Raw genomic sequence first — 27,510 nt, 5'->3', positions numbered from 1 at the left:
GCTGCTCCCCGGTGCGGCCGGAGAAGCCGCGTCCCCTCCCCGCGCTGGAGGAAAAACCGCCCGGGTGTTTTTAAAAAGACATGAAAACCCCGGCGCTTTGAAACACGCACACGCAGAAAAAGAAGCAGTTCTGAAAACCCATTACAAAGCAGAGGTCAATATAGAAACGTCACCCCCCCACCTCCCTACTCACTGAATAACTATCCCCAGGAAAAAAAAAAAAAACAGAAACAAAAAAAAACAACAACACTTAAATACAACTTCATAAATATTAAATCATGAAAAAAAAGAAGACTTGGTTTTCTTCCCTCCTGATTAAAAAAAACCAAAACAAAAAAAAAAAAAAACACAAATATGGGTTAGGAGGGAAGGTAAGAAACAAGTGTCTAATATAGACAGTTACTTCAGCTATAAAGTGTAAGCTGCTGGATCGGGTCAGAGGTACGGGGGAGGGAGACGGGAAGGTCCAGCAGAGACGGCGCGGGCGTCCCCGAGCCGATCTTCCTCCCGCTCACGGGTCTCGTCGTGACGGTCATCGGTGGCGAAAGGTTTGAGAGCCCTTGAGAACCAAACAGTTTGTGAACAGCGACTGTCCTCGCGCTCCACCAACCCCCCTGGGGATCCGGATACCCGGAGTAAGGCCATTCTGCTTGGTCTTTCAGAAAAAAAAAAAAAAAAAAAAAAAAATTAAAAAAAAAAATATGCTTTTTCTTAAAAAAAATCAGCTTGCGTTGCATCCACTTGAAAAGGTTGAAGTGGAAGGTGGGAAGAGAATTGGCTCTGAAACATCAACTAAAAAAAATCCCTTTCTACACCACTACATTCTTCTTTTCCTTAGCAATCATTGCTAATTAGTATAGAAACCCCTTGCACTACCACAAGGGCAAGCTTTAAATTACTTTTTTTTTATATATATAAAAAAGAATGGAGGATTCTGACCCATCAGGAACACGGGGAAGAGTCACTTCATTTCTTTAAAAAAAGCATTTCGTGAAAATAAAGATCAGTCCAACATCTGCTCTGAGATCTCTAGAGAAGCGTCTGCAGCCGGCGTGGGCCAGGCGTCACCGCGGGAGAATGGCAGCAGAACAATCCCTCCTTTCAGCTTATTATTTTGTTTAAAACCGGACTGAAAACACCCCGTACTTTTGTGGAGGCAGAAGTCTGTCCCATTTCGTAGGGATCTTGGTTTCAAGCCGCTGGGAGCACCGGTGTCGACTGCGGCTACGATACAGGTGAGATATCAAAAGGGAGCCGAGCTATAAAAACGGGAAGGGTTTTGCACATGCCCGCAGCAGGACGGAGGGCAGGGGAAGGGACCGGAGCAGGCTGGGTTTGGTCCGTTTGCTTAAGAAATACTTTTAAAAAAGTGTGCCCCTTACAAAGATCTCCCTTCACCTGCGGCTCCCTGCTTGGCGGGGAAGGGACGAAAGGGCTTCGTTTAAAAACCAGGGGGCAAAGCAATCCAAAACTTCCCCGACGTCTTAAAAGCTTCGCACATTCAAAGTCCTCTGAGCAACACAGCGCAGCTCCCAGCTCTGCTCCTCGCTGTCTCGGGGCGATGCCAGGTTGGAAAGGGAGGCGGCTGCGGCAGCCCGGAGCAGCTGGTGGGGGAGAGGAGCTCGTCCACAGTCAGTGCAGCTCCTGCTCCCCCTTTCTGCCTCTCTCACATGGGGTACTTTCTGGTGAAACACTGAAAAAAAAAACCTATTTATTAAAAAAAAAAATTACTACATTGCAGGACTAAAAATAAGTGATATGACTGAATCCAGAGAAACATTTAAATTAAAAACTTGTTAAAAATACAAAATAAACCCACATTGCTCTGTCGCAAACTGCCCCAACGAGGCTCTAACGCCCGTTTCCCCCCCAGTAACTCCGAAGAGTCGCCCATTCTCGCAAGGTCTGTGGTGTCGGCACCGTAAGCAGCTCACTCCCTGAAAGTCAGATCCCTTTTCCAGAGGGCTCCAGCCCACACGGAGCAGTTGTTCCTCCTCCTCCTCCTCCTCCCGACCGCCGGCTTTGCTGCTGCCAGGCTCTGAAGGGAGGAGGCCGGCAGGGACACGGTGGTGGGCTCTGCTGTAAGGAGACTTCCAGGTGTCCGAGGCTCAGCTGTGCTGGCTCGGCCTTTGTTAATAGTATCCCACTAAGTGTAGCCCAGCCTTCCAGCTTTTAGGTTTCTGTCCAGATAAGGTTACTTTAACAAAACAAAAAAAAAAAAAAAAAAGAAAAAGAAGAAATCAGCAACAGGGGCTGAACGTTTGTCAGACTCCACAGACCACGCAGAGCACAGAACAATCTGCTTCCTTCGCGGCAGTTTTGGTGTTGCTTCACTGTGAAGAGAAAAGAGAGGGAGATGCTGGAGAGGGGTCTGCCTTCCTCTGAGGAAGAGCAGCAGGAGGTCTCCTGCCTCGTCTCCCCCTAAACCTTCTCCACCCCGGGAGAGGCAGAGTGGAGGGGGCTGCTGAGTTCAGGCTTACACCCCAACCACCATCTTACATTAAACCAGGAGGGTCTGGGAGGATTCAACATCCGCCCCAGGGATGAGGCTGGTCAGCTTCATCCTGGTTTGTCTCTGCCATCAGACCCCCTCTGGGCCCCCAGGAGAGAGGAATGTCTCTGCTTTGCCTCCCACTTATCTCATGTAAGGCGGTTGGGGCAGCAGATTATCGCTCAGGGCAGGAACGGTGCCTAGCACAAGGCAGGCTGAGCTTTCGCATACTGGGGGGGGATGAAGAACATCTGCTCCTGCTCTGGCCGACTCGCACACCCCGCTCAGTGCCCACGTTCCCAGCACAACCAGGGACCACATAACCCCGCGATTCTCCACCCACCTTCCGAGCTCTCTTTCCCTCCTAACCAGGGAAGTACTCACAAAGCTTATCTCCGTCTCTTGCAGGTCTTCGAGCTGCTCTCTCAGCTCTGCGGAGCGCTCAGGTATGGAAGGCCCTGGGGAGCCGCTGGGGAAACAGAAGGGGAAGACCTGTAAAGCAGTTTTTAAAAGTGAGTGGTCACTCAGTCCCATCTCCGGGGCTGCCCTGCTGCACCCAGCCGAGGGAACGCCCCAGCACGGCGTTTGTTAGGCAGGTTTCATACGGAGGTACAGGCAACACGATCCCTGCCGGGGCAGGCACCCAAAACACCACCTAAATCCTCCCCCCTAGTCTGACGTGACTTCAGACATTAGAAATGAGGATCTTTTGTCCAGCCAAGCAGCAGCACCTCTTTACAGAAGTCTTCAAGCACCTCATCAACATAGAAATGGTCCTTGGGTGAAAACGGTCTGGGGACAAAGAAGCCACAAGCACAGGAGCTCAGCGAGCATCAGCCTTTTCAGACAGAGGCACCCTTGTTTGAAAAAGCCCCTGGCAAACATTTTACAAACCTTTTATGCCCTGAACTCGAGCTGTAGCCTGACGGCAGGATATAAAACATGGGCATGCTGAGCACCTGATAGGATCCATCGCCAAGGAGGAAACGTGGGGCACAGAACAAGTCTTGCTTTGGTTATTTCCCCACTTCTTTCCCCATTCTACAGCTAAAAGGCTGGAACCTGCCGGCTGAGGAACCCCAATTCCCAGCTTGGGCCTGTGCCCCGCGTTCTGCCGAGGATATGGTGACCACAGCTTCTCTCCTTAGCCCTCGAGGGAGAAGTCGAGTCCGAGCGCGTGCACTTCACCTCGGCCAAGCGCTCCGGGCTCTCTGGTGTCCTGGCGACACGCAGAGGGGGTTTCGGGACTGCCTACGGACGGCACGACCCGCTCGGCCCTCCCGCACCTAACACCCAGGGCTCGCCACAGCCTGCCCGCAGCGGTTGCCTTAATTACTGGGGATGGGATCGCCCGCTGCTAGAGCGCAGGAGGCGTCGGGCTGCTCAGTCAGCAGGCTGCACGTCACCCCGCGCAAACGCCCTTGGATGAACACCCGAACGGAGACGCGGGGATCCTGGCCCAGCTCCCTCTCTGCCTGCTCACGCCTCACCTATGTGCCCGGTTACTCTGAGCTGCTCTGGCTTCCTCCCCCGCCGAGCTCTCTAACTGGCGACTCGCTGCTTTTGACCTACGCGGAAACTGAAGACGAGGATGCTCAGCGTTGGTTACAGCGCGTGTAGCCCCTCAGGTTTGTCTTAATTAGCACTAAGCAGCGCTGCCCTAACACAAGGCTGCAGGATGAATCATAGATTCATTCAGGTTGGAAAAGACCCTTAAAGATTGAGACCCGCCATTAACCTAACACTACCAAGTCCACTGCTAAATTACAGTGCTTAAGAGAAAAAAAAAAAGTGTCCCCCTCAAATGGAGGGGACCACCCTCTGGAAGCCCTTGCCGCAGGACACCGGTCAGTAGCTCCCATTCCCAGCGGCACATGCCGATGGCTAAGCGTCCCCAGCGCCAGCACGCTTCTGTCAGGGGTTAAGGACAGAGGTTAAGGGCTGAGGAGCAGGGGAATCCCAGCCTTGCGGGCACCCACGCCTGGACGGTATCGCTTACGCCACCGTGGAGAGCACGTCTTCCACACACAGAGGCATGGGGCAACATTTCTGAGGCAGGCGCGAGGCCGTGCTGCAAAAGAGAGACTGAGGTTGTCGTAGCACGGACGAGAGGGCTGAGCTCCCGTCCCCAGGGCAGATCTGGAACGGGCCAGATCCTGCCTCCCCCCTGCGCCCACCCCCTAGAAGGGCAGAAGCTCTTGGGTGAGATCACTCCCCTTTGTACAGGACTACAGAGATCTAAGAGGTTACCTCCCCAAAGGGTGGTAAACACCCCGCTAGACTGGCTGATTCTGTAGAGAGGGGAAGAAAAAAAAGTAAACAAAAAAAAAAAAGGCACACACCACCTTTTAAAATCCCTTCAACAAGTTACATCATTGCAAATCAACAATCCACAAATCGCTTCCGTCCTTTATCAGGGTTTGCAGAGCTTTAGGGATCTCCCAAGGTCACAAAAGTGGATTTAAGCCTCTGACAACAGGTCTGATGGAGGGAGCTCAGATCCCAAGGCCCCACACGCAGGAGAAAGCCCTGGCAGGTTCTCCCTCCTGGATTTCATTACCACTGTCTGGCAGCGGCACGTGGTTTTACGGGACGTTGGCAAAGGGCAACCACACGCTGGAGCGCCCGCAGGGTACGGTAAGCGGCATGCTCCGCTCCAGAGGTACCTGGAGCAAACACAGACCAGGCCTTGCATGTGGGGACCCACTCAGGACTCTACCCAGCGGGGCAGCAGGTTTGATCCGACCTACCAGAACCCGTGTTTTTACCCAGAAGGGTGCTCAGTGCCAGGCGGGGTACGGAGGGCCCCATCCTGAGAGGTTTTACCACTGAGCCTTCCAGCAGACACAGGCGTTAAGGACTGCTGAGCCTTGGCACAGGGACACACTGCGTTACAGCACTGCATTTTAGGAGCGAGCTGACTGTACAGAAGCTCTGTAACCGCTGGCCAGCAACGCGTGTGCGGCCAAATCCCAGCACAATTCTCGGTGAGCACACCCTCCAGACAGGAGAAGGCTGCAGGCAAAGTCTGGTTCCTCCCCTCACCTAGACAGGAAGATGCCGGGAGCTGTTCTAGTCAAATCCTTTGCTGAGCTGTCAGCTTTATGCACTTGTACGCCCACTGACCTACGCAGAGATTGAAGGAGAGAGACCCACAGTTAACTAAAAAGAACACCTCAGGCATGCCGACGTGCTGGAAAGGAGCAGCTCTGGTTTGGGATCCCTACCAAGACGTCTCCGTGTTTTACAGAGGGAGTAAGAGGTGTTGATTACAATTGCATCTTGTTCTTCTGCAGCTCAGGAGAGAGCAGGCACTTCTACCGGTGCCACTGTGTGTGCAGTGGGTCAGGAACGGGGAAGATGGCTTCCCATCGCTTCCAGAAGAGAAGTTAACACCTCGGGACAATTTCTACAAAAGGGATCGTCCTCTGACCACAGCTCCTCCTCGTCCCTGCTAGTCTTACCACTTCAGCAAGAAACGAAACATTCAAAGGCAGCCACCAGCTCCCTCAGGGCTCTCCATGCATTTCAGGTTCCGAGCCATTCTGACCTGCACACCTCCTGCAGCCTCCTTTCCCGAGGAGTCGTAGGAGCTCAATGCTAACCCAGTCGGTAAGTTGCAAGAGCGCCCGACCCTCAGGAAAGAGCCGCAGGAAGGTCGCCTTCAGCATCACCCGTCGTCACATTAATGCTCTTCACGTACATTTTAGCAGTGACACTTTCACCAACCCACTTTAATAAGCACAGTTACCTTGACTCCAGAACAAAGCCATTAAATACAGAACACACGAGGAACCAAAAGCCACCGGGAGCCCGGCACAGCCCAAGCAGAAGATCACGTCGTCTGTAAGGGACTGCACGCAGGAACGGCGACACGATGCTCCCCCCTTTGCACATGCTTCAACCGACAGCACCAAACTCGCTCCACAACACACGGACCCCCTCAAACGGGTATTTCTGCGAGCATGCCAACACCAAAACCGCCCATAAAGCAGCACAAAGTCCTCCCAGGGCTCACGAACTGCACTTGCGGGAGGCGCTGGCCTGCCGTGCGCCGCAGCAGCACGAGCCTTACCTATTTGCGGGCGAGTTGAGGCCGCCGCTGCCCAAGGAGGAAGTGGAGAGGGTTGTTGCGATGGAATCGCTGTTAGCTTCATCTACCGGCAGGGTCCTGGGCAGCAGATCTGGGCGACCAAGGTGGGAACCTGAGTTGAAGCACAGACTGTTCCATCACCAGCACAAGTGGGACCGCGTGGCACGAGCTCCCACACTAGCCAGGGGCCAGGATCCGCGCTGGATCCCACCCGAGACGTCTTAAGGCACCCCGGGCACTGAGCAACCAGCCCCACAGGCAGGTCTCCATTAGGCCAAGCCTCCACAGGACTGCCCAGACCAGCTTCTCCCCTGGCACGAACCCCACGGGCACGAGCTGTTGGGAAAGAGATCGGGCGCATGGGACAGCCACGCAGCCTCAGCCCACTTCCCAGGGGGAGGGAGGGCCATGCTGGGTGCTTGGACGAGGCTGAAAAATCCCATGAAGAAACAATTCCCCACCTCCCCAACCTGGTTTTTATCCTGCTTGTGATTAAAGACTGGCTTTTACTGAAACACAAGGTTTATCATCCTGCCCTGCATTTGTTTCAATGGAACGCTTGGAAACAGCCAAGCGTTTGAAGGGCTCGCTGCTCCTCCAGATTTTCTCATGGTGCTGCTGTCAAAGGCCATTTGGTGGTTTTGGCCCCATCTGGCTTCTTATGCCCACAACCCCAGAGAACAGGCCCTCCCCTGGCAAGACCACAAAACAAGGTGGAGGTGTGTTACACAGCTCAAGAGGCAGTCAAGCTTCAATTAGACAAATACAAGCTGAAAAAAAAAAAAACCAAAACTTTTCTAGGCTTCTTTTTTTAGCCCAGACACCAACCTTGCTCTACATCCACCTCTGTCGTTACTTGTGCTTTTGTCTCGCACGACATGTGCGACTGGGAAGGCACTCCTCCCTGACAGCTCCGCCGAGGGACTGTTGTGCCAGACCGGCTCTTCTTCGAAGGGGATGGCTTTACTTAAAGACAAAAACCAAGACAGCACTTTTGTAAACACATTCAGGAAGGAGTAAAAGACCCGACGCAGCAATTTTCCAGTGACAGAGTCTGGTGCAAGGGCTGCGCCCTGAAGGAACAAGCTGATGGATGAAACAGCTCCTATAAGGTCACATCTGTGAGGCAAGAACAATCTAGGCGGAAGGAAGAGGTGACACAGCACAACAGACTTCCTAAAACTCTTGCACGCTTTTGTCCACCTTCCCAAACCACAGCTGCTGAGCAGGGAGCAGCCAGAAACCACGGCAATTGCCAAGGCGAGAGCTGCACGGAGGTACTTACACGGTATTTTCTTGAACGCTGTGTTGCACATGAACCGTTGGAACCTTTCGGCGTAGAAGCTGGGTCTGTGCACAGATACGGTGTCCTAGAAGTCCAAGGGACAAACATTAACGTGTGAATCTGAATTAATGAGTGCTCAAGGTTAACAGGAGCTTCTCAGGCTGCTCGCCTTGCAGCAGGCACTGTGTTGGACTAAGAAGAGCCAGGGAGTCTGAGTCGCTCTCACTAGCAGCTGCGAGAAGCTGATTAGCCACCAGCATTATATCCAAAAGCAATCAACACTTGTCAGTGAGCAAGTAGATGACCAGCGTTAACAAAACCAACGTTTTTGAGAGTACCTAGGAAATAATACTTCTACCTAAGAGGGCAAACACACATGCCTTAGGAATCCAGGATCTGTGCCCAGAAGGAGCAAGGACAATGGGCACAGTTCAAAAAGACACTGCTATTACTGCTAAACAAGTCAAAAAGTGGTGGTTTCCTACTTACCCCATCGTGTACAAGGGCCTTCCAAGAGTGCTCCAGCTTCTTGACAAACCTGACAGAGAGAAGAATTAAGAACAATTTCCACACCAAGTCCCCACTGTCCGTATCTTATCATGCTCGCTCAGTACTGAGCCTGGCTTGGGGCAAGCACACCCCAAACACGGGCTGCTTTGGCTTTGGATTCTCTTCATTGTCCCATTTTTCTAAGACTGTTCCACAGGCACCAGGGCTGGTTACACAGTTCGCCCTCCCAAGGGGAGAGTTTCACCAGCATAACTATCAGGGGTCAGTTAACTTGCAATGACATTTAACAGAGACTTTACGTATGTAACCCTCTGCACGTTGAATTTTAATATAAATAGAAGAAGAGGTAAGCCTTACAGCTATTATGTATTTTATAAGGAGAAGTGGTTATGGCCATTTTAAGCCACCACTTGTTTTTTCCTTGCCACTTCCTGCACAGTGCCTGTGTACAACCACAGCACACAAAAACACCTTCATAAATCTGTTCCGGGAAGATGAAGTGAATACAGTAAGCAACACCCAGAAATCGATCACCACATGCCTGACTTCAAGAATACAGAAAGTGATAAATTTAAAAAATTTTATGTGTGTCTTAACTATTTCTTGAAAGCCAATCCTGACAACCAAAGAGGGTCAGACAATGCTGTGGTCTTCACCTTTAGGTGATACACACAGCTGCTCTTCAGCATTTACCTGTAGGACTGCAACACGTCGATGATGCCGATGTACAGCAGCAGCCTCTCCCCCTTCGCATTGCGGGCTGGAATGCCCCCCATCCTAGAAGAGGAGAGGGCACAGACATGAACCAGGGTGCTCTCACACCTCACTGCCTCTCTCACGCAGCCTAGCGTGGGCTGACTATTATGTGAACTATTTAACAAGCACCACCATGCGGGAGGCACCTACTCTTCAGCTAACGAATTGGGGAAGAGAAGTCAGAGCAAAACGCTCTTCCAGTAAATCGGCGAAACCGCCGGAGAACTGACCCCCTTCTCCCTCTGGATGCCAGTTTTATGGAAGATGAGGATTAACCCCAACTCACGCATGAGAAGAGACAAGGAACTACAAAGACCATCTGCTACCATCCACACTAAGATGGCAGCTGGACTTTACGGGCTGTTAATCTGACCTAACAAAGCACTCGCTGTGCCTCTTAGAGGTGGATGCAAGCAACTGGTTGAAGCTGCCAATAACTGGTGGGCAGAGAACTTCCAAATGTCACCTGGAAGGTGAGAAAATCTTTCATAAATGAGAGGAAGGTAACTCAAAGAAAAATGCACAATATTTGATAGCAAGACATCTCTGCCCAGCATGACAGCAATCCTCTATAGCCCAATCTGCGCCTAAATTAAGTCTCCATTAACCAGCCTTGGGTTTTACCCCCCACTCCTCACAGTATTTCACTGGGAAGGGCAATGCCAACAGACTTACTGGTCATCTGTTTCTATGGTGCCACCTCGCCGGGCCTCTCCCTGGATGGATTCCATGGCTGTCGAGTAGAGAGCCTTCTGGGCAGCGGGTCGCCGCGTGTCCGCCTGGGACGTCCCATCTGCCATCGCGTGCTCTCTCTGTGCCAGATCGATGTTATGGATCGCAACAAGCAAACTGTAATCCATGATCTTAAAGCTCTGCAGGACCTGGGCAGAAAGTCAACAAAGGCTAACTCATTACTGCAAACCCAGAGAAACTGTCAGAGCAGACATTTGCAGAAGCGTAGTCAGCATTTCTCCCTAGAGCCCCGAGCGCACCGCGGGGATGGCTTTTAATCCACAGCTCGTGCAGAGTCAGCTCATCTACAGTCGCCAAAGGGAGTCAGAGGAAAGCCATCAGTGGTAGTCCTGGCCAGGCAGGGACCCAAACCAGGAGAGAACACTGACTCTTGCATGGCTGCCCAACTTGAGCCCAGACTCAAACATCCCACCCCTCTCCCCGATCCTGCCCTGCTCCAGAGCTCAACCTTGGCAGAGGGCGAGTCCTCCACCTCTGGAGGCAGTGCTGGGTTTAATTCAGGTTGGAAGGATTGAACAGCACTGGGGTCCAGATCCTGCTTCTTGTCCGCACCACCACCAAAAAAAAAGGGTTCTCTATGTCAACAGGCAGAAGCCGCAAGGGCAGCAGCTGCCTTCTCCTTTCCGTGGGAAAGGCTCAGAAAAAAGGAAAGAACTCTCCACACCGCCCTTCACCACTTCCACTTACCAAACAGTCTCTTTGTAACGTTTTGCACAGGGCATTATACATGTCAGAGTCTAAGAAGAGGCCATCTGGGATGTCCTGCATAAAATCCAAGTCCTTGTATGTTGGGAAGACCTTCTCTCGCTCCTTCTGGGATGCTCGGCGTTTGTAGGTGGAGCCCTTCAGGTCGTATTTCAGGTGCATTTTGACAGAGCGTGGCAACAGATTGTTCATCACAACGATGCGAATGTTCTTGCCTCCGGCCTGGACACAGTACAAGCCGTAAAACTTTGGCAGCAGCGTCCTTGGGTTCTGGTTCAAATTCTGAAATGCCAAAAGACAAAAGAAATACCTTCAAAGCCATTCTGGTTATTCACGTGCCAGTTAGAGAAGTTATTTGCTCCTTCCTGTGCCTCCATATTGAGATGGAGCTGGCAGTGATTCAAAGCCACTGCCAAAGCAGCTAAAAGACAAGGGCAGGTGAACCCAGGGAACAGCCTACAGTTGTTGGTAACCTCTCTGCAAAGCTGAATGGGTCAGCAAAAGATCGTAGAAAGGAAGGAGTTTGCTGCCCATTCACACAGAAGCTAAGCTGGGGAGCCTGCAGAGCAAAGACCTTGTCCTTAGCCTTCTTAAATATGGTGCTTAGGTCCAGCTCAATACATCAGGATAGAGGTGATCTAAACTCATGCAGCTGCAGAAGACACTAGACAGAATTTTGAAGAAAACCAACGTGGTCCTGGGATATAACTGTAGCAAAAACCTGTGCAGGTTCAGAAGCAGTTTAAGGAATTCAGCTAGCGACCCCAAAAGCAACAGAAGTCCTAAGGCACTTCTATATGGCAAGACTACCTCATGGCTAAATTCCCTTTCACAGAGGTGGCTTGTAAAGGCCAGGCTGGACATGAACACGAGCAGCCAGATCACACACACACATCACGTTCCGGGTGGGATCTGATATTGCTCCGCAACCGATAAAGCCTTTTGTGCTACAGCCACTTTCATAAAATTAATACGCCTTCACTCTCAGAGCTGCTGCTCTTTCTACACAGAGAAACTTAAAAGCAGAGTTCTTCAACTCTTCATCTTCGCAGACAGAACCAAGCACAGCCCTGGGAAGGGAAACACAAGAACAGCTCTGCAAGATGAAGTACCACAGGCCTGACACCGCGCAGCAGAGAAGCAACGAACAGTTCACAGCTGGTCACGAAGCAGCCTGCAACCTTCCAAAAGGGTCCGAGTCACAAAGTGCCACCCAAGACCCCTGCGCAGCACGCCAGGCTCGTGGTACCCAGGTACCTGGTGTTCCAGTGACTCTCTTTGTCACTAGACAGTTGAGAGAAGCTGCCACCCATCTGGGGCACAGATCAAACCTCCACTCACATCTGCCAGGCAGTACACAGCAGCATTGGTCACGCTCGTACATTTGGGGGACCCTTCCCTAGCCTGCAGAGAAAGCCTCACCCAAGCAACTCACCATGTAGTAGCCAGGCAGCAGCTTCTGCAGGAACTCAGCCTCTTTGTGCTGAACCGTTTTGATGATAAACTCATCATCACTGGATACGTAGAAGAGGGATCCGCTGGCCCCGGAGTTTGAAAGTTCAATGAGTGGCTCATTGCAGAGCGAGTACTGAGGAGGACAACGTGAGAAACAGAGGTGAGAGACACGTCAACAGGAAACAGCACTAAGGCTCTTCCTTTTAAACTTAACAGAGACAAACCCCGGGGTCACACACAGCACCCACTGCTGCGCTTACAGAGCTTGCCACGGGGCCTCACAGCACTCCACAGCTCTGAGAGAGGGAAGCGGACAAACAGCCGTCACACAGAGCACCCAACAAGTGGGAACCTGGCCCAACCACCAACTTACCAGATAGTCATCTGGTCGGATCCCAAAGAGCTCCCGGAAATAGCGAAAGGCCACTGGAGCATAGGTTTTGAACCGAAAGTCATTGTAGTGATGAGCTGGGGTCAGGTTGCTCCCTTCACTGATCAGGGGGAGAAGCACACACGAGTATTCGTATTTGAAACATTTCTTAAGAAACTGCCCTAAGAGCAAACACCCGCTGGCTGGCTGCTTCTAACACACTCGAGGGCTAGAGAGCACCCACCCAGAAGGGACACCCGGAGGCACCCACAACAGCAACCCGTGTTTTTTCACACGGCTGATGGTGCACACGTACAGGGGAGGGCCGGGTTCTTCAGCAACAGGCCACGGGCAGGAGCCAGAGTTGGTCTGAGCAGTGCGCTGCCTGCACTCGCTCCTGCGCTCAACCGTCCTGGTTTGGTGCAGCTTCCTCCCACGCAGGGGTTAGGAACTACTGCTGCTACTCACTATCAAAGCACCAGAGAGGAGAGAGCAAGCACTGACCTGGGGAAGAAAATACTTTCTACTACGTAGAAATCTTGCATGAGAACATCTCTTTCGGGTTTGGTGCTCAAGCTTCCAACTGTGTGTGTAATGCCCAGCTGAATGGCACCTTTCAAGGCAGATGATGTCGTCTGGAGGGGCAGAGAAAAGGAGTTAGACAACAGGAAATAGGAATGAAAGAAGTTAAAGGGCGCCCTCAGTTTAAATCAGCACCGTTAGCCGGGGCAGTCTACATCCACTGGTTCCAGCCTCCATTTTTCTCAGACTGCCATCACCTCGGCAATGGGAACCCCTGGGAACAGCCCGACATCTCTGACAGCACCCTAACTCACTGTTTGCACTCTGGCTGGTTGAGCAGTAAAAGGCTTGAACTGGAATCAGCATTGAGCTGGTCCTCAGGAGGACTGAATTTCATTTTGTACTCCCACGGCACTCATCCCTACATGTGTGCACACGCGCACTTCTTGTCACCCTGCTCTTGGAACTACACACTTCGAAGCCTGCCCTTCCCCAGCTCGGGCACAGACCCAGGTTTTCTCCAGGACAAGGCAGGCATGGCCAGCACACAACGCACACTCTGTTTGGTGCCGTTGTGTTCCTCCGTCTCCCTCCCTCTCTAGGTCGTGGCTCTTTAACCCCAAGCAGGTCACTGTCGTTTTTAAATAAGGACCAAAGACACGAATCCCGCCCCTGCATCCTCTGCACAAACTGCCCAAGAACAATGTAGGAACTGTGTTCTTGTAACAGCTACTCACATCCAGGGTCTCCTTCTGCCTGCGAAACACATGAGCTCATCTCAGACCACCGAGACGTGCTTCCGCCTCGCTCCTGCGATGGGCTGTCTTCCCCCAAACGGCCCAGAGGAGATCTGCTCAACACCCCGATGTTATGGGGCCTCAGTTCCCAGAGCACAGCGATATGAACCCTGCTCTCAAGCCTGCTGGAAATGTTGAGGCTGCAGAGCAGGTGCAGGCCGGATTTGTGCACTGCAGCTCAGGGACATTTCACTTGGCTTGTACATAAAGCGACGGGACCCAGAACAAGAGCCAGGGCTCATGATCCAACCAGTTTGTGTTTGTTTCCTTAAGCTCAACAAAGCCCAGCCCCCTGCCACATGCAAGAATCACAGCAGATCAAAGCACTTGGCAACAGAGGACACCGCAGTATCTGGGGGACAAACATTTCAAGTTTTTTCCTCAGACACACATCCTCCATGAAGCCTGCTATAGCAAACAGGAACATTTCTCCCACTTAACTGGTTTTCTGTTATAGCTGCAAGAGACCTGCTCGCAGTTCCCTGGAGAGAGCACAAGAAAAACTGGCAGTAACTCCAGCGTGTCAACAATGTCCCTTTCTGCTTCAGGTACCTGTTTGTATCTGATATTTACTCCGGTATTAGATGGGGAAGGAGGAAGAACCTGACTCTGCTTTCCTTCCTTACCCTCTAAAGGCTAAAGCTGCTTGAAAACAGATCTCAGCTCAGCTCACCTAGCCCTGCTTAAACTCCCAGGACAGTCTCACTGCTGCGAAACAGAACTTACCAACACAGCACAGTAATGCTGCCTTGTTTGTGAACACAGAGCCACAGGGCCAGGTTGCCAAGGAACAAGTATTTTTCTCTTTTATTAGCCAGCACGATCTGCTGAGCAGCTGACTGCCTGTTTACAATCACTTTTATAGGGCAAAGAATTTTAAAAAACAACTTACCACCCCTGGAAAAGGCAGGGATGGAAAGCAGACAGACTGTCCCTTAGTCTCATTCCCAGATAAATCCCATGCAGTATCCCACCAGATTTCTGGGACCCTTTTTTCAGTCATTTTCCATTAAGTCCTACTTTTCTCTCCTATTACTGCTGTCTAACCTTCTACCTCTGAATTTGCTGAGAAACTGAAAGACAGACCCCACTCCTAAAGACACGAGCAGTTTCAAAAAGGGCAGTATAACAAAAGCTGGCTTCTCTAGAAACACCATTTGAATTCCTTCCTTCCACTCTGATTCCCAACAGACGGACGGAAGTACATCGCAATCAGGGATTTCAGACCAGAGGCTTCGCTTACACCAAGCGGTGAAATGCCCTTATCAAGCCATTGCTCATTTAGTCACCATCCCAGAAGACAACCTCACTTCAGAGACAGTCAGGCCAATCTGATGAAGTCCAGCAAACGGGAAGCAGCATCCGCAAAATACCCACATGGACAGACTTTTTAAAAATACCCAAACAATCTCCCCTTTGTAAAGCAAATTCCAGTAATGCCACAAGATCTATAGAAACTATTGTGCCCAAAGAGCACAGCAAGCACCCAATGAGCCAGAGGCCTAGGAAGTGTTGTTAATGGGCAAAGTTTAAAAATAATCCCCTCTTTAGAAGACTACAGAGGTGAAGCCAAGAAGCACATCTTCAGTCCTTTGGTTCCGTTCCTCTGAGATCACCTTCAGTGACTTTCACAGACGTTACCCACCATCTCGCATCAAACCTCACAAGACACGCTGCTGCCCTGGACGGCACGTGTGTTGCAAAGAGGAGAATGGCAACAGTCAAATGAGCTGTGCAAGAGGCAACTCACCTTTTTATAGGTAGTCTCGCCCGTGGAGTCCACTCCTCTGTGCCCTTTCTTTATCGTCTGTGAGCCTGGCTGCCCAGAACCACCTGGCATCTAGGATTGGAGTAAGACAGGGTAAGAACCAAGGATGTAAAACCCAGTGTTGTTAGAGGCCAGTGGCTGCCCAGAGCCACCTGCACAATTCTGCTATTCTCAAAGATGGAGCCTGAAGCCCCCGACTCCTGCACGCGTGCGAAGGGAGGACACGGTAGAAGCTGGCCTCCAGGTCAGCAACAGCACTGAAACGCCTCCAGAGAACCGACCGACTCCTGTGTGCCTGAGGGAGGACATCTAAATAGAGAGGAACACCTTCACGCAAGACCACCTGGAAGGGTTTGCTTCTTCCTAATCACCATCATCACAAACTGATCAGCTCTAAGACAGCCTGGACCAACTGCAAGCGGTCACTGTGCTTTCTGCCAGCAAGGCCAGGTCTTGGAGGAAACATCGTAGGAAGGTGGCACGTTCTACTCTGATTCATGGCACAAGAGCTCGCTTGACTCATCGTCTTCTGCCTAACACATGCAGTTGTTAAATGGTGTTTCTCAGTCAAAACGAGTTGAACGCCTTGCTCGCGGCAGATCTGTGTGGTGTTTTGGTGGCATGAGAATTGTTCACTTCCAGGACAAGCTGGGTTTTGAAGCAAAGACTCCCCTGGTAAGGAGAAATGCCCCAATTTCCCAAATGAGTACCTGCAGCTCTCTGTACTTACTGCTGCCTGGTTTACCCCTAACTTGAATGAGATTGGAAAAACAGCAAACAAGTCTGAAATTATGCATTCTTTCAGCCAGGGAACAAACCAGCTTGTCGGTCAGAAACTTACCTCAGGGGTGAGTGATTTTTTGAATGTAGATGATCCTGTCAAAAGAATAAAGCCACACTCAGAAAGGGTTAATCATTATTATGCATCACAAAAAAGCCTGATACACGGCCTTGCTTCGAACGAACATTTTAAGGCTTCTGAAAAAGCACTGACTCACAGCTGATTTCTTCTCAGCTTCTCCTCTTACAGCAGAGAGGATTCCTGTCAAGCCACAAGGAAATGCTATCCTGCTTACTGCTCGCCAGCCACACTCAGCTTTGTGTCGGTGCTGCAGGCTGGGGTCTGCTCTGCCGCGCTCCTCCGGCTGCACACCGACAGCCAGGACCCCCTTCCCAGTGGGATCTGCAACCTCCCCTCTTCGATGGACGTACACAGCTCTGCAGGATTATTGCCACCTCTTAATTAGAGCTGGGAGGGCCAAGTGCTCTGCAGTGTTCCAGTAGACGCACGCACCATGCTTTATCTTAAAATTATTTCCAAACTTTTTATTAAAAGGCCCAGGACATCAACCCTTCTGCTTGAAGCCAAGCCCAGGGATTTTCATAATTACCGTGGTGTTAAATATCTGCGAGGTGATGTACTAACTTTTATCTTTTAGGCCTGGATTCCTGTCTTGGGGTTTTTTTGGATGCAGTAAGAAAAAAAAAAAAAAAAAAAAAACGCAATTAGATGACAGTGAGCCTCTGCGATGTCTGTGTACACCACAAAGCCACCAACCAGACTGAGCCCAGCGCTGGTGAGGCCAAGAGCTCCCGGGACAGGGACACTGCCCTCGCCAGGAAGACGCATAAAACAGGGGTGTGCTTTCTGCCTCCAGCCCAGGAAAGCAGACAAGCTCTTTCATTTTGTTTTTCTTTCTGCTTCAAACACAGCAACTCTTTTTTTTTTTTTTTTTTTTTTTTTTTCACATGGGAGCCATGACCACAGCCTTATAAAACTGCCCCCACCCAGGAGCAACACCCCCATCATACCACCGAGTAAGCGCAGGGTTGCTTCCCCCAACGTCCAGTAATTGTTTTACCAGATTAAGCATTATGATATAAAATCCTTCTGGGTCCACCCATCGCTCGCTCAGCAGAGAAGCCCCTTCTGCTCGCCTGTTTCAGGCGGTGTAAAGACTCACACTGTGATTTCATCAAGCGCTACAGCTCTACAAAAGCCGCATTTCAGCAAAAGGAACAGAAGTACTTAACAGCAAAATCCAGCAGCCTTATGATCCCCTTATCGAGTGATCAAAGTTCTCATTTCAATACATATTAAACAAGCAAACAAGAAGAAAATCTGTCACAAATGCTTTTTGCTAAACAAAGCGAGCACAGAATGACTGGCTCCAACCGCCTTCCCACCCCCTCTCATCTCCCTTTAAGACAAGAAAGTTTGTCCTGACAAGCTCTTATTTTGGTGTTTGAAGTTTCTCAGGGCCAGCTCTCCTCCTCCTCCTCCTCCTCCCAGCACACTCGGGGCTCTTTGGAGCCAGCACCCCACTTCACCTCTCGCATCCCTTCCCTCTCCCTCTTGCCACCGGCCCAGATCTGGGAGCATCTCCACCCAGAAGGAAGCTTCTGTGACTTAGTGTGTTATGACAAAACCAGTAACACTCGACTCCATCACCTTGGCACAAGGCTTTTGAACTTGCCATGATCCATCAGGATACAGGGATTGGAGGAAACAATCCCGGCATCACAAAACACATGTTCGATGGCAATTAAGCCTTTTTTTAAGCAAGTAACTGCAATTATGTAACTTGGAACCTCTAAAAGCCCCGTGATTCAAGCAATCCTGAAGCAGCACCGCCAGCCTCATCACCTTGGAGATTCGCTGTGTTAATATTTAATCATCTGTGCAAAAACTGTATTCCACTGGGATTTAACTAAAGCTCTCTTGCCAGAGGACCCAGCAGCAAATCTCTCTGTTGCCTTAATCACACGTAACAAACATTAAAAGTGAGAATATACAACGAGCCTTGGCTGGAAGAGCCAGCATCCCAAAGCACGTCTGGTTTGTCCCTGCCATACCAGGGGGGTTCCTTATCTTGGGAGGGTTCCTGGTGATTTTCAGGATGTCGCACAGCATCTCAGTACAGACCTGAGCACTGGCTCCACCTCCTCCTCTTCCCCCACCGCCCCAAGACCACGGTGTCTGTTTGCCCCTTCACGTAGTGATTTGGGAAGCGACAACGATCCTCCCAGTCGGGCTGGTTACAAGAAACGGTGAGTCAACAAGGGAAAGCTTCAGGCTGTGGTCAGCATCGGCGCGGGCGCAGCACCGCTCCAGTCCCAGCACACCCAGTTTCCGCGGCAGGAAGCTCCCCCTCCCTCCCTCCCTCCCGCTAGTTTCCAAATGAGTTTGCTGCTGATTGGGAAATAGGTAATTCCTGTTTGACCATGATAAAAAACACTTATTCATGCCCGAGCACAAGGATGAACACACAGCTGATGAGGTCTGCTCGGCTCTGACTGAAGCTACGTACAGGTCTGTCACACGTTCTCCTGCAAAAACAAATTCTCTCGATTACCAAAAGTGTTACTAGCTGAGGTCAGAGAACAAAATTCAGAGGTTCCCATATGAAAACGTTTCAGTTATCTCCACCTCTTTTTATTGCTATGTAAAGGCAGCTTTCTGTCGTCCCACACACACACTGCTTGGAGAAGTGAAGGTGTTAAATTCAACGGCATAAGCGTAACAAAATTAAATCGTTTCAAAAGAGCTGCTATTTCTGTTTCTGTTTAAACACCTCTAAAATGAAAGAATTCATCAATCATAAATCTGACCCAGATTGACAACTGAAAAAATGGCTTGAGACACCTAAACAGTTAATTCTGGCCAAAGGAAACAGATCAGGGTTAGAAAGTCCTGTCCAAAAGTGAATTCTTGATGTCCCAGAAAGCTTCCTTTTTTCTTCCTTTCGTGATTCTGGGAGCAATTCCTATGGGCCATTTCAGAGCATTCCTCAGAGCTGTTTACTGGAAGCTGAATCAACCTAAATAAATAGCTGACTGCCTTCCACCAGCCTTAGCTGTCCGGGATTATTTTCAGCTAGCAACAGATAGTATACTCTTACCGACTGTGACATAAATGCTAGGGGGAAAAAAGTTAAAAATGTTGTGGCTATGGCACCTGGTCAAACAGTTCAGACAAATATTTCACTGGAAGGGACATGTAACAAGGCCTTTGGGTCAGATCCTCCCTCATCTTGTCTAGCAAACGAGCATGCTAATTTGGTAGAGCCAGGACAAATACCCACTTCGCTCTATTTTTAAATAGGGCTGCTCAAACAGATTTTAGCTGCGCCTCATGTTTTCGACAAAAATAAAAAGTGAAAACGTTAGCACACCCAAACACATCATCAAGCTCAACTCTCCAGCCTGTGAGCGGGGCAAGCCGAGAGCCAGGACACGTCACACCGGCATGCACTGCCCTTCCTCCCTGGCCCTGCTGCTCACTGCAGGCTTTATCTCTGCCAAACAAGTGGCCAGGGCAAGAGAGGCACTTGGGTTTCCCCCAACCAGGTCCCCTTCCTGCTCAAAAAGGGGAATATTCTCCCTCCTCACTGGGACTCTCTGCCTGGAGGTGGTGGCACCATCGAGAAGAAGACGCCTGCACACCCCCGAGCCGGCCGCGAGCCCCAGCCTCCGACCCACCACGCACTACCTGGAGGACGTGCAGCACGTTGGAGCCTCCACGGACACATCCAACTTGCTGGCCGCACAGAAATCCCCCAACACATTTTTTTTTTTTTTTTTTTTTCCTCTGCCTGCAAATCCCCCACCACCACCCCCCAAAAAAGTCTCCTGGGATGCGTGTCCCCCCTCCCAGCCCAAGGCCACGGCTGCAAATGCGAACAGCAGTGAGATTCCTTTTCTCCAAAGTGCAAACCAGGCAGAAACCAAAGCAGAAAAGCCCCGCTGGAACAATCCTGCTGGTGCACACAGGGATGCGGAGAGCTGTTTAGATGTCAGGAGAGCGCTTACACAACACACTTCAATAAAACAGCAGCTTTTGTTGAGAGCGGCAGCAGCTTATTTAGGGGAAAAAACCCACCAAGTTTGGTCAATCCTCAAAAGCCAAGACAGTTATGTAATATGGCATGTGGCTGCTGGTTACCGAGAGGAAGAAACCATGCCTTCTTTTAAGCACATATAATGCAATACATCTACCTCTTCGAAATGACATCACCGAGCAGCATAAAAAGCTGAAATCTATACGAGGAAAAACAAAAAGGTTATACAATTGTCACGGTGAACTGATACTTCAACTACTCAAAGAAACGAGATATTTTCCCCCAGAAAGTTAAAGAAACATGAAATCCGATTTCCACTAGTTACGAAAACAAAGGTCCAAACTTCGCAAGCAAAACACTTCTGAGCAAGGCACCTCAGTCACACACAGAAACAGCCTCTTCCACTGCTCTGGAAGATAAGAGCCTCAATATTTCATTTGCTTCTCTCAGGAAGCTCTTATGGAAAACTGTAAAAGTCTGGCCTGAACTAAAAGTCAAAGCCAACGCTCTTAATCACAGCAGCTGGAGATGGAAGAAAACCCCTGAGATCAGGCAGCCTGCCCCTGCCAGTGCAGACCATGGCCCTCCAGAGAAAGATAAAACACTTACAAACACTTGAGTTTGGCCAGAAGGCCAAGCAATGAGTAATAACTTTGAAATTCTCTGCATCAATAGATTTGTTCTGATAAATTATGTTAAGGACATTAAACCAACAGCATCAAAGCTGCCGTAAGAGAGCTCGTGAATTCAGTTTCTAGATAAAGCACTCTCTCCCGTTGCAGATTCCTGTTCAGGGTTATCTTCCCCAGCACTGTTAGCGGTCAGCAGCTGATGTACCCATGACTGATTTTACTGCCCTGGATTAGCACATCTTCCTCCCTCTCCCCTACACTTGTTTTATGAGCCTGTTGATGGAGGGACAGGACGGGACACTCCTGAGAGTCACTGGATCCCGCTGACGTGTCCGCGCTGGCAAGCGGGTGACACCCTGGGAAGAGGCCCAGGGAAAGACAGAGGAGACACAATCTCTGTAACGTTATCTAGACACTTCTCACTGCTTTGCAGAAACAGTAAACCTTTCCTCAATCTCTCTACACCAGCAAACTGCCAAGTGCTTTGTGAGCAGGTCAGCACACCTAGCCACAGAGAAACAAAGCAGTTTTTTTAACCCAAGAGGCCACGGGGAGAATTAAGAACAGGTTTCCGTGCACAAAGTTACCAGCATTTTCTAAGTACCCAGAGCAGCGCTGAGGCCAGGCATGACATCTAGAAATCAATTTAAAAAAAAACAAACCAAGCAACTCCTCTGCCTTCTGCAAAGGCGAGCAGAAGGGGTGCTCACCAAAGGTGAGGAGAAGGTACCAAAGAGGATGGGTTTGAGCTTCCATCTCCATCACCCAGAGGTCAGTGAGCACAGGTCAGTGCTCACGTCCGCAGACGAGCGCTGACCTCACCGAAACTCTGGATCCACCGTTTGGGGCTTATCCCAGTGATTCCAGGAAAACACATGCTTTGTGGCATCCAGTTATTTGGGAGCTCCAATCCAAAACCAACATCACTCACCAGGGCTGGGAAGAAACCTGTTTTCCTTCATGTCTTGTCAGCACAGCAAACCTTGACCAAAGATCAGTGGTCACAAGAGCACTGACAAACAAAACCCTGTCTAAAAGTACCCAGAAACACAAATACGTCTTGACTGATGAGTTACTCTCTCCACTGAAAAATGTTTGAAATAAATAAAGACCTCCCAATCAAACGAGACTCGGATGCAGGATGTCTTTGGCAGCAGAGGATGGAGACAGCCCATGGCCCAGTAGGCAGATGGTAGGACCAAAGGGTGGAAATTCTGAAGACAAAAAGGACAGCAAGCGAGAAGTTTCCAGCACTCCTGGCCGTGTTTCCTCCCCCACCATCCATCTCCTGAGACGCCATGCCCTCCTGCTCCCGCAGAAACACCCGCCCTGAGGTAAAGCGCACACACACACACTCTTTGGTCCTTGTTATCAAACCACCTGGGAGTCAAAGAGCACCACGAAACCGCAAAAATCACAATTAGGAGAAAATAAATCAGTGAGGAAGTTCGGGAAAACTACCTTCAGCTTCATGGAAGGGGCTGGAAACGAGGCACGGATGAGCAAGGGCTAACACAGCCGGGCGAGACGCCGGCCGGCGAGCATTCCCGTTATTGCTTTTCCGTCTGGGTCCCAGCAAAACTATCTCAAGGGAAGGAGGAATGAGGCTATCTCAAATTTCCCAGCAGAAGAGCAGGCAGACATTAGTCTGCTGAAGGCATCTGGGACAAGACCACTTTCTGGAATATTTGATGGCAACTCTTATCCCTGTAACCTGTAGGAAAGCTGGAGAGACCCTCCCTCCCTACAGCAGCATCTTCTGGCACATCAGCGCTGCACAAGGTTCTGCCATTTGAAAATTAATCCTACCGTTGGCTGAAGACCATCGATTTTACAGCTCTGCATTACTCCTGCTTTCCACCAGAACACTTTGATGATCTAAAATTTAAGCCGATCCCTGCTCCCAGGCAGCAACACCCATTCAAGAAACACAAAGGCACCGGGTTTTCCAGGGTGTCGGTGAATTTAAAGTCCAGTTTTACAGCTGTCGGGAGCTACTCTGGGGGCACGAGTCCTGGCGATAAATGCTCCAAGCGTTCCCTTTCCAGCACGCTCTGCAAACGCCACCACGGCCCGGGAAGGGAGCGTGTCAACAGCCCCTACCCCAGCTGAGCGATTACGGGACTTGCTCAAAGCTGACCCCAGAGGGAGCTGGTGACAGGGAAACCGGAATCAGCATCCTGCCTGCTGCGCCACCTTCTTAATTTGGGGGAAGATAAACAATCCTTTCCCAGAAGAGTAAGATTTAGGTCAGATGTAAGGTACCTTTCTGCCCTGGGAGCGCTCTGCTTTTTAAACAAGGCAGAGTCCGCAGGGATGCGGTGAGATAATACATTTAATCACCGCTACTACATAGTAATCAAGAAAGGGGAAGAACAAGTATGATCCCTCATTTGAGGGAAAATGAAACCCTGATCCTGGAGCAGGAAGCTCTGAGTGAGCAGAAGGAAGTAGCCCAAGCAGCATGAATTCACCTCCATCTCAAAAAAAAAAAAAGGCTTTTCAACAACCCTGCCGGGCTAACGGGGATGGTGGGAAGGAGAAATAAAACACCGAGCAGCCCCTTTCAACAATACACAGCGGAGCAGGAGGGAGGGAGGAGCAGCTTTTACTTTCCAAAGGGAAATTCAGTTATAATTCAGGAAATGGTACTTCAGCTCACTGGTGTCCCCCCAAAACCACACAATTCTCACTCGCTTTCTAGGTACTGCTTTGCCAGACGAGCTTCCCTCCGACAGACGAAATTGTCATTTATTTAGACAAGCTGGCTCCTACCTTTGTTCTTTCAACAGTAATCTTTTGTCTCTGTCTCAAAGAAAAGGAGCTTTGCCCCGCGCCAGGGTGAGCATCACACACAAGCACAACTCCCACGGCACCAAAAGGGACGATGAGAGTTTGGGCGACGGGACCGGGCTGACGATACTAACCTGTGACACCCACAGAGATTTCACAGCTGATGGCTGGGAAGAGGAGAGATTTGTATAACAGAGACAGGACTTGGAGTCATTTGACAGTCCTATTTTAAGCTTGAGGATGATGAGCATTCAGATGTTTCTATTTAATAAACTCATCTTCCCTCCTGCACGCTTGGTCTCAGCAAGGTGGGATCAAGAAAGCTTTGTCCCTCCTATAGGACTCCTACACTTTTTACACCTACATTAAGGGCTCAGCAGTTTGGAACCTTGCTCTCAGCTCACTGTCGGGATGATTTTCCTGTACCCATAAGTGACTGAGCCATTTTGAGAGCAATTCTTTTGTCTGTGGACTCCAGGGAGGGGCCTGAAGCCAGGGTGACAATGAACTCTCAACTCAGTCGGACCCATAATTATAAAGCAGCCCTGGCACCCAAGGCACAAAGGACCAAACAACTGAAATCCCACATTAGCATTTTTTGGCAGATGCTACTTCAAAGCAAAAGCAGCAAAATAAGAAAATGTCTTTGGGTGCTTCCCCAGATTGTTAAATACACGTTGAGGCTGGGAGAGGAGGAACCGCTGCCTGCCTGGTCCAGGAAGGGCTTCATATCCATCCACATCCCCTTTATCTACACTGGATGATGCCAGTCAGAGCGTAACAGTCCCCTGCACCATGGGCCACTGGGGCCAACCGTCCCCCAAAAAGCCGTGGCAGGGCTTGAGGCGGTTTAAGGTTTATCATGGAGCGAAGCAAAACCTCATGTGTGAAACAACAACCAGGCTCCTTTTGTTCCCTGCCTCCCGCGGAGCTGCTCCTCTGGCACCTGAGCCCTTCCAGCACCCACCTCAGGATCGCTCTCCTCAGCTGACAGCTCCCCCCATCCCCAGCTCTACCTGCTCCTGCCAGAAGATGCGGAGGACCCAGGTCCTGCCCAGCACCCAAACACCGCCCGGGGCAGAGGGTGGCCACTCGGAGAGGCCTCGAGTCTCCCGGAGGTAGAGCTCGAGGGTTACAGCCTGAGCAGTCAGGGATCAGCCGAGGTCAATGTCACGCGGCAGAGCCTCTGTCACAACCAGAATTCAAATCCTGTGGGAAACCCGTGTTAGCCAACACCTCGCTAGCCGGAGAAGTGAACAATGGCAATTATTCCACCAGGAAGGGAGAAGAGATTTACTCACATACTTGCATATTTTCTCTTAAGTAACGCTCTCGAAACCCTTCAAGCTTTCTGAAGCCAATTCCTCCTCCTCAGCTCAGAAGACAGGCGAGCACAGAAGATCAAGATCTCAAAGGAAGGCCCGAAGCAACAGAGAAAGACCCAGAGGTCTTGCCCCCGGATGCTCAGCCCCGTGCTGAGGCACCACGGCTGTTGCGGCCAACAACAACCCAAGCGCTCTCTTCTTCCTCACAAAACTGGCTTTATCAGACCGACAGGTACGACTTCCTGCACGCCTGCTCACCCAGTGAGCAAAGGCAGAGCGGGTACGTTGGATGTCTGTCTGCAAAACTGCCCAAAGGACACAGCTACGAGGCCACAAAATCAAGCACACGCAGACATCCCCACTAGACGATGCTTCATTAATGCCGCAGCAAAAAATTAATTTCTTTTATGGTGGTGCTCAACCATCTGGCCCTAAATGCTTCTAGAAGCGGGGTAGCAGGCAGCAGGGCTTAAGGTACAAAACACCGACACTCCGAGAGCACCGAGGTTCAGCTGCAAGTCTGCCCGTGTTTCTTCTTTCCTTGCTGTGACTTGGGTGACCAGTGCTGTCACACTGACCGGGAAGCTTCAACATATTGCATTATAATAAATAAAAAGCCTGGCCACTCTCTACCAGAGAAGCTCCAAAAGGATGGCTGGATCTTGCTAAGTGCAAATTTAAAGACTTTGAGAAAGTCATTTTGGTTTCTAGCCACAAACTAGCCTGAAGAAGCTGGTTTGTGGCTTGTGGAAGGGGAACAGGGCTCTCTACTCCCCCAAGAACGTTGCCAGACCTGTGAGTCGCAGGTTTAAGAACCAGAAGTGCCCTGGTTCATCCCAGATGAGGTTTCCACCTCTTGCTACCACCCCGCTGCGGGGATGAGGACAGCGACCGGTTCCAACCCTGCACATTTCTTGTTCAGCTCACATTTTAAACCAGCAAGGCAAGAGAAACCTTCAGCCATCAGAGGACTTCAGGACCTTCCCCTTGACACTCACCAGCTCCAGTTCTAGTCATCAAACCAAATCTAACCAGAAGATGTTTACGTTCCCACAATATCTTGCCTCCCACGTGTGCCAAATGGCGTTGATGAGCTACCTTCGCCTTGCCCAACACCAGATGCAGCAGAGAAGTGGGTGCCTCCGCCGGGGAGATGCTATCCTCCCCCTTCGCCGGCACGGTCCTGACTAAAGGAAGGTATTTCAGGCCCCCCGCCCCTCTGCGCCCCAGCAGCCGAGTCCGGGGACCCGCTGCCACCCCCGAGGTGTGACCTGACTCATGGCTCAGGCTCTGGAAACACAAGGGATCGGAGTCAAACTCCCCCTGGCACCAGCCCCTCTGCTCCCCGACCCCATCGCAGCACCCCTTTAACACAACCCTGTCCTGCCTCCCCGAGCCCCTCTGCTCCCTCTAACTGCCCTTTTCTCGGGGGTTTCAAACCCCCTGGGCCCCCACTCGTGCCTGGAGGGTCCTCGCTACACACCCACAGCCCCCTCCCCAGGAAAAGCTCAGCCCTACACCCACCTCCCCCAGCGAAAGGTCAGCCCCTGCCCACCCCACGGAGCCCCGGCCCACCCCACAGAGCCAGCTGGGCTCTGTGAAGCCCACCCCACTCGGGGCTCGGCCCGTGACCCTCCGGAGAGCTCAGCCTCCTCAGCCCGTCCTCCGCGCCCCCCAGGCCCGCCTCCCTCCCCGGCTTCACCCCCTCGCACCAGCCGACCTCCCACGCTCGCCCCCGGCCCGGCCCACGAGCCCCTCCCCAGCCCACGGCCTCGCCCACCTCCTCACCCCACGCAGGGCCCGGCCCAGGCCCCATCTCCCTTCCGCTCCACACCCAGACCCCCGCACCCCACAGGCCTCCCACCCCCCCCCCAGCTCCTGCCAGCCCCGCGCACCCCACGGCCCCACTGCCCTCCCCACACCCCTTACCCCTCACGAAGAGCCCGCCCCAGCCCCACACACCCCACGGCCCCACTGCCCCCCCCACACCCCTTACCATCCCTAAGGAGCCCCCCCCCAGCCCCGCGCACCCCACGCCTCGCCCTCCCAGAGCCCTCCTCAGCACTACACCCACACCCCCCCGCCGCACATCGCACACCCCCCGGCCCCGGGCGCGGCCCCGTACCCGCCAGGCCGCCGCTGCTCCCGCTGCTGCCCCCCGACTCGGGCCCCGCCGCCGCCATCTTGAAGCGCTCCCTCCTCCTGCGGCGGCCGCCGGCTCGCGCGCGGCGCCCGCGCCCCTCCCCGCGTGGCTCCGCCCCGCCCCGCCGGGCCCCGCCCCCCCGGACCGCACCATCCGGCCTCGGCCGGGGGGAGGAAAACCGGACACGCGGAACGCACGCGCAGTCCAAGCGTCTAGGCCCCCCCCCCCCCAACACACTTGGACTCGCCGTTGCGGACGCGACCACTCGGGA

At 51.6% G+C, this 27,510-nt stretch overlaps 1 protein-coding gene across 6 annotated transcripts; it reads right to left on the bottom strand.

Moving 5' to 3' along the window:
* Positions 1 to 663: 663 nt before the first annotated feature.
* On the bottom strand, positions 664 to 27,336 carry PIP5K1A (phosphatidylinositol-4-phosphate 5-kinase type 1 alpha). Of its 6 annotated transcripts, none has more exons than XM_042785574.1 (16): positions 27,222 to 27,336; positions 16,347 to 16,381; positions 15,488 to 15,577; positions 12,923 to 13,053; positions 12,422 to 12,539; positions 12,029 to 12,181; positions 10,576 to 10,875; positions 9,811 to 10,016; positions 9,073 to 9,156; positions 8,359 to 8,407; positions 7,870 to 7,954; positions 7,413 to 7,550; positions 6,567 to 6,696; positions 5,537 to 5,617; positions 2,876 to 2,960; positions 664 to 2,333 (listed from the first exon to the last, which is right to left on the bottom strand). In XM_042785574.1, the coding sequence occupies exons 1-16, from the start codon at positions 27,277 to 27,279 to the stop codon at positions 2,331 to 2,333; spliced, it is 1,746 nt and encodes a 581-aa protein (XP_042641508.1). In that variant the 5' UTR covers positions 27,280 to 27,336; the 3' UTR covers positions 664 to 2,330. The 6 variants fall into 6 exon arrangements, with proteins under 6 accessions (XP_042641508.1, XP_042641510.1, XP_032857215.1 ...); XM_042785576.1 differs by having other exon boundaries at positions 6,567 to 6,675; positions 27,222 to 27,319; XM_033001324.2 differs by lacking the exon at positions 27,222 to 27,336 and adding an exon at positions 16,504 to 16,771.
* Between the last annotated feature and the right edge of the window lie 174 nt (positions 27,337 to 27,510).

The sequence above is a fragment of the Tyto alba genome, unplaced genomic scaffold (assembly GCF_018691265.1).
Source record: "Tyto alba isolate M040663 unplaced genomic scaffold, T.alba_DEE_v4.0 Super-Scaffold_8, whole genome shotgun sequence".
In the NCBI taxonomy this organism is placed as follows: Eukaryota; Metazoa; Chordata; class Aves; order Strigiformes; family Tytonidae; genus Tyto; species Tyto alba.
This window is presented reverse-complemented; position numbering and strand designations above follow the sequence as displayed.

Excerpts from the sequence above, each read along its gene's own strand:
- PIP5K1A (XM_042785574.1), bottom strand. The coding sequence starts at position 27,279 with ATGGCGGCGGCGGGGCCCGAGTCGGGGGGCAGCAGCGGGAGCAGCGGC. Across the intron at positions 10,876-12,028 it reads TGCTGCCTGGCTACTACATG|AATTTGAACCAGAACCCAAG; the intron begins GTGAGTTGCTTG and ends TTGGCATTTCAG. Across the intron at positions 5,618-6,566 it reads CTCAACTCGCCCGCAAATAG|GTCAGTGGGCGTACAAGTGC; the intron begins GTAAGGCTCGTG and ends ATCTCTGCGTAG.